The 11,868-nt window shown below is 37.8% G+C and overlaps 1 protein-coding gene across 1 annotated transcript; it reads right to left on the bottom strand.

The window, feature by feature from the left end:
* Positions 1–414: 414 nt before the first annotated feature.
* LOC123662713 (protein piccolo) lies at positions 415–11,021 on the bottom strand. Its single transcript, XM_045597516.1, has 7 exons — positions 10,925–11,021; positions 8,551–8,793; positions 5,784–5,887; positions 5,190–5,393; positions 5,027–5,109; positions 2,377–4,352; positions 415–2,291 (listed from the first exon to the last, which is right to left on the bottom strand). The coding sequence occupies exons 1-7, from the start codon at positions 11,019–11,021 to the stop codon at positions 415–417; spliced, it is 4,584 nt and encodes a 1,527-aa protein (XP_045453472.1).
* Positions 11,022–11,868: the final 847 nt, after the last annotated feature.

Below are 11,868 nucleotides of genomic sequence, written 5' to 3' on the forward strand. Positions count from 1 at the left end.
ATCGAATACCAAAGGCCCTTAGATAGGAGTTAGCCTTAGTTTGGACTAATCTCCGGAGTGGGCGACAAATGTTATGAATATAATAGAAATAACAACTATCAATGTATCAAGTATCTAGAATATATTAAAATCAAAAGCTTTGCTTTTGCCATTTTACATCGAGTTAATCTATCTGATCCGATATCATGAACATTAGGTGTCCTCAACACTTCAGTAGAGTACGTAAGGAAGGTCACTTAGATCTCATCACTTCACTTTAGTGTTCAATACAAAATGTTTTATTTATAGTATTTTTAAGATTATTATATATGAATACTAATTTGTAAACCCACCGTTTCTCTATACTTTAGCGGAATAAAAATAGCAGCGAACTCAACTTTAAACGAGCATCAAGTAAAATGCTTCTATAACCTATTAAATAGTCCACACTTGAACTTTCTCCGCGATAACACACCAACTCGCCTGATCGTAGTACGACGATACGACATGAAGACTTTCCACATATTTTTCAATTAACTGATCCAATTCACCTTTCTTAAAAACGTGGTAATATCTGTGGTATGTAACAGCGCCTCCTTCAGATGGCAAACTGTCTGAACCGTCACTCAATGAAGGCAATAGAGGAGCGTGAGGCATGGGACGAGAGGACGTCACTGGACCAGTAGCAGTCTCTTCGGACGAGGAACGAGTTTCTAAGAACTTTTTGTCTTTGGAATAGTCACTGCATGATGGTAAGGATGCTAAACTTGAACATCCTAGCGATGCAGTACTTCCAGTTTTGTCACGACGACTCCAGTCACTGCCTGCCGATGTATCACTTGATTCGATAGAGAATCCTGATTTCAAAGGCGCAGTACTAGTGCTCGACCTCGATGTTATTGATTCAGGACTTATTTCCATTTTATCTAAATCACTTGAATCTGTAGATTGTCCGACCTTTAATGATGATCGCTTGTCTGTGCTCGTGCATAGTGAGTCAACACTTATTTCTGATTCCAAAGAATAACCAGTTTCTAGTGATTGACTTGTGTCGTAGGTACCAGATTCGATAGTTATTTCAGGATTACCATTGCTAGATGAAATGGCACTATCGTCATCTGGGTTTTTGGTATCGATATCTGGAGTTTTTTCATCCGTAATTGGTTTAACATTGTACTGAATGTTGGCACAATTGTTCAGATAAATATCCTCCTCACTCATTACTTTCATAGACTTTTTGAGTTCTCTGTATTTATTTATTATTGGATCTACATCTTTTGACCTCTTTTTGCTTTTCGTCTTGGTACTACATTTTGGAAACAGTTTATTAATATCAGATTCTTGGGTATCGTGTATTGGATTAATATATCTAAAGTTTTCTCCTATTATCTTGCCTGGTCCTTGGTATTCATTATTTAATTTGTTGTTTGGATGTTCAAGGTGACTCAAACTATCAGATAATTCATCTAGCATTTTTTGAGTGTTTCTATCTTCTTCTTCCCGTTTTAACCTAAGGGATATACTTTTTTCACTACTGCTACTACTTGGAAGATCAAAGTCTTCTTCGTTGATGCGTTTTGAATATTGGTCGATTTCTTGCAACAGTTTTTCACTTAACTTTTCAGCAAATTCTGTTAAATGTTGATTTCGATCTTGTTGGTCCGTTACCCAATCGTCTTCTTTAGCTAGCATATCCGATTTACACGTTATCAATGGTTCGTTTTGTATCCTGTTAAAGCTTTCTGATTTAGAAATTGATTTTTCTGAATCCGTGCTAGATATTGATAATGAATCATATGGTAATCTAGTAGGACTTCTGTGAGTCTTACTAAAATTTTCGTCTAATGATCGTCCTTCTGGGCGATTTGGAGAAAGCCTATTTAAACTCCATGTAGAGTTGCTAGTACTACCTTGCTTTGGTGAACGATCTTTAGACCTTCGACCTGGAGATAGACGCTCTAAGCTAGACGAACTGCCACTAGAGCTTGTGTGAGATTGAGACCTTGATTTCTCTTCAAGTAACCTTAAATCACCCGGAGATAATTTATTTAAACTCCAATTACTGCTGCTACTACTACTGGAAGCACCTTGAACAATTGCTATAGCTTCAGCACTCTCAATTGTTTCTAAATGTTTCCGCTTAGATCTTGGACTTGACTGAATTACAGTTTCACATGTTTCATCTAACGAGTGAGCAACTTCAGCTACAGCTTCTATTAGGCTTTGAGATGTACTGGATACTGATGGTGATTTATCAGATGTATTAACGTCTTCACTTTTTATAACTTCTAATGTTGGCGGATCTTTCAAATCTGAAAATAAGAAATATATATTAAATGTTATTGGTTTTTATTGAATATTTTTAGTTAATTATATAAAAATAGGTATGATACATGCCTTTTTCTAACGCAGTTTTTCGAAGTTCGTCTGGAATAACGCTAATAACGCTGTCAACAGAGTCTGGTGAGGAAACACCACTTGAGTCACTATCCATATCATCAGTTGCTGGATTAAACAGCTCTAGTGACATAAGTTTAGGGTGACTCTTAGCAATCGGTTCTGCTTTACTTGTACTACGTACTATTGGGAATGGCGGTCGTCTACTCATATTTACACCCGGAATACCTTTATTTAACATTTCCTTAATTTGTCGTATTCTTTCTTTTCTTTTTTTTTCAGCTGCTCTTGAGTCTAAACTATCATTTGTTGGCGATTTGTTTGAGGTTTTAGGTTTAAATTGTGGTATTTCTGGAAGTTCTGCAACCGTTTGCAAGGTGATCTTTGGATATGGTTTTACATCTTGTAAAAGTACTTGAGGTTTAATATCATTAGTTTCTGCGGTTAGCTTGTGTATTTCTTCAATGTCTTTGTTAATTTCGTCAATTAATTCTTTTGTCACTTCAGTTGGCGTTTCTTCTTCTTCTTTTATTGGCGGGATCGGGTCGATTTCTTCAAATATCTCAATGGGTGTAATTTTTTGTACAACAGTTTGTATTTCCTGTTTTAAGATATTATCATCTGGTTCTGATTTTGGAGGCGAATTGGGTTGGCTCTTAGATTGTGGCTTTAAAGGAAATACAGTCGTACTGTTTGAAGTTGAATAGTTTTTCAAACTGTATTGTGCTACCAAAATTTTATTATGCACTGCGCCAGGCGTTTGAACTGTATTTGGTGATGAAGGTGGCCGTATTAATGGAAATACTTGTTTAATTCTAGGAGATGGTAAACCTGGTGAATTTTTTAATCTTGGTGATGTTGGAACTGATGATACCTTAAGTCGTGGAGAAGTAGGTCCTGGAGACAATGGAGTTGGAGATAAAGGATCCCCGGAACCATCAGCTTTAGGTACGTATATAACTGAAGCAAAGCTATCTTCTGAATCTACACTTGTGTCACTTTGGAGACTACTGTCCTTAGATGAGTCTGAACCATCTTCTCGAGAATGTCTTCTTTCAGGATAATTTTTCTCATTTGTTGGATTATTGTCACTCGGTGTAGGAACTTCTGGCACTGGTCCGTGACTCTTCCAACCTTGAAGCATTCTCACGAACACGGTTACTTTATCAATATTCGTTGTAGAGGTTTTGAATTTATTAGTAAGGCCATTTTTTAATGATTGAAATTTTTTTGCAGTCGTTGCTGATGTAGAGAAAATCGAATCACGGATTGAATCTAGAGCTCCCGGTCTGTGGAATAAGTATTCTTCATTTAAAGACGCTTGTTTTTGTATATTTTTTCTGAGGTGCTCCTTTTCTCGTAATCGTTCCACAGACATCAGCTCCTCATTTAAAGAAGTCTGTTTGATAACGCCAGGTTTTTTCGAATGTAACTTTTGTGTATGAATTTTGAAATTAGGCATTTCCTCAACCATACTCTTCATGTCTGTATGTTTATCAAGGTCTTCTTCAGCGTCGTCTTCGTTTATCGATTTCTTTTGTTTAACTAATCGAGGTTTTTTACGTTGTTCGGTGGCTGGTTGATCTGCTTGATCTATTATGACTGGTTCACATTCTTCACCACCTAAACTTGGTAAACTGGATCTCGATCTTACTAGTGAACGCCTTTCTATATCAGCTATGTCTGTTAAGCTACGTGACTTCATTGTTGATGACTCAGATGGTTGTGATACAAGTCTTGGTGGTAAAACTTCATCTAATCGCCTCAACTCTATCGGTAAATCCGCTGCTGGAGGTTCAGGACGTGTGCACTGTCTCTGTGTCGTTCTATTACTAATAGTCCAAGAAGGTAGAAAAGAGCGACGTCCAGCCAGCCTCTGGAGCGCTCGTCTTACAAATGAATAACATGTTTCATTTGGTGACGAAAGCGATGATGATCCTGGAGAACCGTCACGACTCTTCCATGGTTCTGAATAACTGTAACAAATAAAATAATGTTATAAATGGAAAGAAAAAGTATTTAATGTCATTTTTAACTGTCATTTAGGTGAAACCAGGGTAATATTTATTACTTTGTATACAAAAGTGCTTTACATAATATTTTTTCCTGTATAAAAAAATATTTTATATACTGGATTAGTGCTATTTACAAGGTTATTTTGAATTCCTTTCCTATATTTGCCTAATATTTTGGTAAATCTAATATAATGATTACGATGTAGTTACGGTAGTAAAGAATATAGCCACCCCTCTCTTCCCGTGAGTGTCGTAAGAGTAACACAGTTTCACTACCACCTTGGAACTTAAAAGGACTGCCCGATGGCGGGATCATTATCACTTTAGCCTATCGCAGTCCACTATTGGACATAGGCCTCGATAAGTTCGCGCCAAAAATGGCGTGAATTCATGTGTGTTGCCAATAGTCACTACACTGGGAAGGCGGATTGGTGACCGCAGGGCTGGCTTTGTCCCGCCGAAGACGCTGCTATCCGTCTTCACAACTAGCAGTTGGATGGTTACCCGCCATCGTTGGCGGGATAACCATCCAACTGCTGATGGAACTTGTGGAGGCCTATGTCCAGTAGTGGACTGCGATAGGCTGAAGTGAATGAGTAAGAGTGAGTAACATAATGAACTTTAATTTTACTTACTGTTCATATTCAACTGAAAGAAATCGTGGCGCAGGAGGTGGTGGACATAACGTTGCAGGGCGATGCCATGGTATTAAAACATCCTAAAACAAATATTTTTATTAATAGAAGGTTGTATATTATATTGATTATATTTTACTAAGAGATGTTACAAAATATGAACCTGTGAATGAAAGTTTCTTCCTTCATGTTCCATCGCCCAAACAGTTAATAGTAATCGACCACCTATTCTTGTTATCCTAGCGAGTTCTCGCAGAGCCATCGCACGGCGTTCGACCGTCGCAAAATGGTGAACTACCGCAATCGATAGAACTGCGTCAAAGGATTCATCGCGGAATGGCAAGCTCATGTTGTCACATACAACCACCTAGAAAAGTAATTTAAAATAATCATAATGCAAGATCTTCCATCGTTAAGGGACAATTCAAAGTATTAATAGGTATACGTAAAGTAATTTCCGATTTCGTCGAAATGTTTCCCGACAAAAAGTAGCCTGTGTTTTTCTGGATCTCCAGCTATGTACACACTATTCATTCGTTCTGTAGTTTTTGATTGAGGATTTCTTTTGAACTTTTAACTTTTTTAAGTAATGTAAGAGTCTGGCTTTAGTTCAAAACATCGCTATAGTGCAGTCATATAAGGGGGTTTACTCGACACTCATTCCGATGATGACCCCCTGTTTTAGGCTGAACTGCCTGGCCTACCATTTAATTTTAAATTATAATATTGCTCAGTTTAAACTGTTTCTTAAACGTACCTCATTATTGTGGTGGTGCGCTTGCGTGGCTAATCGCGTGCAGCGGTCTCCTCCCACCGCGAACACGGACGGATTCACGCTTAAATACTTCCCATTACCGCATCCTAAGCAAGAGATAATATAATTTTGTATATCTATTTATACCAAATAAATACGAGTATGTTTTGATGATAGTATATACAATATCTAAGTATATAACACCTGAAGAGTTGACTTTCACGAGAAGCGAGAAAGAAGAGTAGGCGGGGAGAGTAGAAGACCCATGATATGATATACTTTAGAACGGTAGGTTTTTGTTAGCTTCTGGTTCTGTGATATAGGGTACAAATAAGATATATGTACGTATACTGTTACCTTACGCCGATTGTTTGTGATACTATAGGGCTAGAGTTTGTAACACAGTTTGCTACGTTTAAGATCTACGGTCAATTATTTGCAACTAGGAACCACATAAATTCAAACTGACGTAGAATTAGGACAGTTTTGGTTTATATAACTTTTACCCTTTTTATTATTATAATAATCTTCTAGTTGTTAGTTGTAATATTAAATTTAATTAAATAAAAAGAAAGACCAAATTTAAAAAAATATATATTCGTAAAAGCACTAATAATATTGGTCATATACTTATGTACTTTAAAAGGCGGCAAGTGTGATTTATCATTATTTCCGATGATACTAACAACTAATTAAACAGATAAGTTAACAACGGCTTTTTCAGTAAAATTAAAAATAGTACTAAAATAGTACTGTCTTGTGTAATCATTATCTAACTTTGTAAAATGTTATAATATTGTACATAATAGCTGAGATGATTCAGTGTAAATGTTATTAAAGCATAATCACAAGGCTTAAACCTACACATCGTCACACAGGCCTACATGACCGCGTAGGAGTAAAAGTCGGAGTTTCCATTCGAAGTAACTTGGGATATTTTTCTTAAACACTCGTTACTACATTCTATCTAGTTAAAATATTACTAAAGGTTAAAACAATATAGGGTAAAAAGTTGATGTTTCAAGCTATCGTGGGCGTCAGGATTTATTCTTATATAGTGTAGGTGGACGACATTAGGTATATATTGGCTGAAATATCTTGCCACAGGAGAAATATCCTAAATATTTTAATTTCATTTGTAAAGTAAATAAGTAAAACTATGGTTTAAGTATTTTTTTTAAATAATTTTTTTTTTTTTTAAATTAGTATTCGTACATACGTAAGTAAATAACCTTCTCCTTTTTCGTCAGTTGAAAATATAATATACTAGCTGACCTGGCGAACTTTGTACCGCCTTCTTTATTTTTTTCTTAAATATAATAATTAATATATCAAAATAAAATATAGCCTACCTTTCAAGTTGGATCGAACTGCACATGGTGTGCTAATTTTATTATAATCGGTTAAGTGGTTTAAGAGTCCATTGAGGACAAACATTGTGACACGAGATTTATATATATTAAGATTTATATTTGAATCCTAAATAGATAAGCTTTCAAGTAGCTTAGTATTCTCAAAAGGCTTAAGATTTATTCAGTCGAAACTGAAAAAAAAAATCATCTCTATTTCGCAAAACAAAGTTTTCTTCTTGAAATAAACAAACCTTAATTAGTTGAGTGATCAGGGATGAAGTGGATCATAGCCCACGCCTTGGCATTTTCCTTAAAAGATTCACAATTGAATTGCTAATTATCTGTTTATGTTAGATATTTTAAAGACCCGCGTGGGAGGCCACGAGTGCCGCACGCCCCCGGACGTCACGGCTAACGAGAGTGCCGGGTAATTTGTTTCAATTTACTAACTTGGCGCTGTCAAGAGTTGCGATGTTTTGTGTGTACCCGTGTGTCTCGTGGGATTTCCCATTGGTAATTCTTTAGAAGCTTAAATACTAACATTTAAGTAACTAACAACCATAATGACACCTCTCGTTTTTACTTTTATTTATATGAAAAAGACTGATGTAACTCATCAATTGCCATATTTCTAATTTTAAAAACAATATGTTATAAAATTTAGATACTTTTTATTCCGTATATCGGAGTTCCATTGGGAATTAATTTATCAACATCCTCTCAGTGTTTAATTAAGTTATACATATGTAAGTAAAATATCACGTTACTACACCTTTCGATTTAAATTAACGTTTTGTTACTCAGGGTTAGTATTACTTCAAATGTTACATATCATGATGTTATATACTAGAAATAAAATAGCCATATCTTCGGAGTTTACTAGTCCAGAATAACTCAGCCCTAAAAAAAATTAGGGCTGAGTTATTCTGGACTAATAGGTATAGAACAGGTCTATGCCCAATAGTTTGCAAATCGCATTCTCTAACAAGGCAGAACTGTTACGTGTCCAATAAATGGATGTCATCCGATAGACTGTCTTGTGTTAACAATTTTTAATATTCTTACTAAGTTTAGGAAGGTTTTTAACACGAAATTATGTAGGTATGGCACTTTCGGCATAGAATGGAATGATTGCATAAGATACCTTTTTTTTATATAACAGATAAGCTAAATTACCTTATCCTAGTATGGATATCTTTATAACTAAGACGACGCGTTAGCGCAACGTCGCGGGTTTGATATCCACACATTGCTTACATCTGTATGTAGTATATTGAACTATACACTCTCAGACCATACAAGATACCTTGGTCTGGGTGTTTGTGTGTGATGTTGTGTGTTTCCGGATGGCCGACACAGGAGTAAATCCTAGTGTGGACCGTTGAATGTGAAGCGTTTATTATTAGCAGGAAACTTACCAACATCGCAGACCAGGCTGCCGGGCTCGAGGTCGCTAAGGAAGGAGCGTACAGCGGGCGCGGGTGATGAGGGCGCGTCGTCCTCGCCCGCTTGTTCGTACACGTCGTGAACATAGGCGCGCTCGAGATCCGCGCCTCGCCCTGCGTTCTCGCCCGCCCCCGCTTCCGCGCTCGCCTCCGCTCCCGGCTTCGCGCCCGCTTCCGCGCCGCCATTCGCCATCACCGCACCGCCATTGCACCGCACTGGAACATGAGCGGATTTCACTTAGACTGTCTTTGTAAACAGTGGCCTACTTCTTAAATAAATAAAATTGTTTCAACATATTATAAGACCGATTATAAGGATACTGGAAGGATAATATAGGACTCCTTAATCAATTTTTTTTGCAAGTAATATAGCAGTGGGAAATAAAATGCATACACTATAACAATTATAGTGATACAGATTATGAAAGCAATAACACTTTATGTCGGTAGCTCATTAAAACCATCATACATTAGATATGTGCTTAGGTTCTTGTGAATCGTCATTATAGAAATTAAAATTACTATTTTATTTGTACTTATATAAATTATTTGTAGTTATAGTGAAGCTAAATTCTGCAGATAAAAATCGGCAAGAAACAATACAGTTACTCTTTTAATAAAAACTAATAACAATGGCAGTACGGCCTCAAGTCCTAATGGGTTAGTTATTATTTGTTGCATTTCTATTTAGTGAGACGAGGTTGAATAATAATAATTGTAGCTGACGCCCGTGGTTTAGTTCAGGCAGGCTTGACTGGTATATCCTGTATTCCATCGTGAATCATTGTAAAAATATGAATTAATTGGTCTCTTTTTTGGCAAAAGATGCGCAGTAGTGGAAAATATCCAGGTTTTTACATAAAAGTAATATTGTTTATAATCTCATTATCTTTTTTCATCAGTTGCTTTCATTTACTATATTATTACTAGCTAACCCGGCAATCGTTGTTCTGCTATATGGATAAGGACGCCTACACCTAGGGGTACAAAAATTGTTATTATCAAACCTAAAAAATATACACGAAAGATTTCATAAAAAATCGGTCAAGCCGTTTAGTAGGAGTTCGGTAACAGACACTGTGACACCACAATTTTATATTTTAGATTCTTCAACTATTTTCATTTGGTTCTAACTAAATGAAAATAATGATCTACCTAAGGCGATAAATCAAGCTAAACTGAGCGGAGGACATGTATACGATTATCATATAACTGTCACAAATGTAATAATATAATGGCCAATGTCATTACCAATCCGACAAGTCGGACGTATCGTAAATGTAGTAATCCCTAATCTGTATTCAGACAGAAGCTGCCATATTTTAAGGTCTGGACAAATATAGAGTTTTAAAACGAGTATAATATTTTTAAAACAATTTTTATGAAACGAATTCATTTGTATGTTTATGTATTATAACTTATTATGAATATTCCATTACAATATTTGGTAATAAGCAACGTCTCGTACGTTAAATTTAAAATAATTCTGTAATAATATGTTAATTAGTGTTGATTAAAGTTTAATAGGCTAAATTTTTAATCTGATATGTATTATATTTATTAAATATAATTTTACAATAATAATAATAATAATATATTTCTGTGTGGCTACGGTATCGAAGAATATAGCCGTCCCATATCTTCCCGTGGGTGTAGTAAGAGGCGACTAAGGGATAACACAGTTCCACTACCACCTTAGAACTTACAAAGCCGACCGATGACGGGATAACCATCCAACTGCTGGCTTTGAATATACACAGGCCGAAGACAGGCAGCAGCGCCGCCGGTGCGACAAGCAAGTTCTGCGTTCACCGACCCGCCTGCTCAGCGTGGTGACTATGGGCAACACACATGAGTTCACGCCATTTTGTTTTTCTATGTCCAACAGTGGACTTTTAGTGAGTTTTATTGTTTACGACATTTCATTTTTTGCTTAAGTTTGTCTGCATTTATTTATATGAAATTATGCTGTAGAATTTTAATTGTTATACATTTTAACTTTTGAAACTTGGCAGCAAAATGTTTGCGAATTTATTACTTTCAAAGCAGTAATCTCGCCATTCTCGAATTTCGGCATCCCGGAATAGCGGCACCGTTGGTTTTCGGGTCATCTGGTCGCCGCAGGTGAGGTATTAGAAATAGAAATTGTTGTGTTAGCTATAGAATTATTTTGTCGTAATCAATTGAAAATTCTTGTCATAAGTAACTTTTAGACATCATTCATTTTACAGAGAGAAATATTGGGATAGGATTAACATAAAACCGGGGGGAGCCTCCTACGTGGGAGGAGCTCGCACGCATGCAGAGGCTGGCGTGGGATACCCTGTTGCGGCGGTGGACGGAGTACCTGGCCCCGCCAGTCCCCGGGCAGTGGACGGTGGATTGGGCTGAAGCGGCGGTTCGGGCCGCTGACCTTCCTTCTGGTGGAGGTACTTTCCGGACATGGATGCTTCGGTAAGTAGCTGCACCAAATTGCGAGACGGGAGGTGACTCCAGCCTGCCACGAGTGTGGAGCGCCAGAAGATACGGCGCTCCACACGCTGGAGGTGGGTGCCGCTTGGGAACCGCAGCGGCGCACGCTTTCAGCGGTTCTCGGACGGGATCTCTCGCTGCCGAGTGTCGTAAGGCCATGCTTGACAGCGAGAGATCGTGGCAGGCGGCGGTCTCCTTCTGCGAAGAGGTAATGACGCAGAAGGAGACCGCGGAGCGGGCCAGAGAGGAAGACGCCTCTACTGGCCCACTCCGGCGCAGACGTACGGGGGCAAGGAGGAGACGTTATGCCTCTCCCCCCTCGTAATAGTGGGGTCGCCGGCCGATAGTCGGGGGACTTCGGCCGGTTGGACGACACGACCCCACATATCTGAGGGGTGGCCTTGTGAGCGAGGCCACCCCACCATTGTGCCGGGGCCCGGAAGCTTTGCCCGGGCCTACCGCCGAGGCGAGGTGGCGAATACTAGCACGACCCCACTCGCCCCACCCAGGCAGACGACTGCTCACACGTGGTGGTTTTTTAGTTAGTAGGAGTCTGACATAACCCTCTGGCGCCCCCGCGCTGGAGGGTATCCATGATAGATTTTCCTCACGTAAAAAAAAGGATTAACATAAAAAAGAAAAATTAAAATTGTATAAGAAAAATCAGAAATTGTTATGTATTGCTGTGTGAAAATAATAAATGTATATAATAAATTATTTAAGAAATAAAAATTAATTGTTAAATTCACTTAATATTAATTGGACCACTATAGGTAATTTTAACGGATTTCGAACGTTGTCTTATGCTGCAAGAAAGTA

This window comes from Melitaea cinxia, chromosome 19 (genome assembly GCF_905220565.1).
Source record: "Melitaea cinxia chromosome 19, ilMelCinx1.1, whole genome shotgun sequence".
NCBI classification, from domain to species: Eukaryota; Metazoa; Arthropoda; class Insecta; order Lepidoptera; family Nymphalidae; genus Melitaea; species Melitaea cinxia.

Excerpts from the sequence above, each read along its gene's own strand:
- LOC123662713 (XM_045597516.1), bottom strand. The coding sequence starts at position 11,021 with ATGTCCGGAAAGTACCTCCACCAGAAGGAAGGTCAGCGGCCCGAACCG. Across the intron at positions 4,353-5,026 it reads CTTTCAGTTGAATATGAACA|TTATTCAGAACCATGGAAGA; the intron begins GTAAGTAAAATT and ends TATTTGTTACAG. Across the intron at positions 2,292-2,376 it reads AAAAACTGCGTTAGAAAAAG|ATTTGAAAGATCCGCCAACA; the intron begins GCATGTATCATA and ends TCTTATTTTCAG.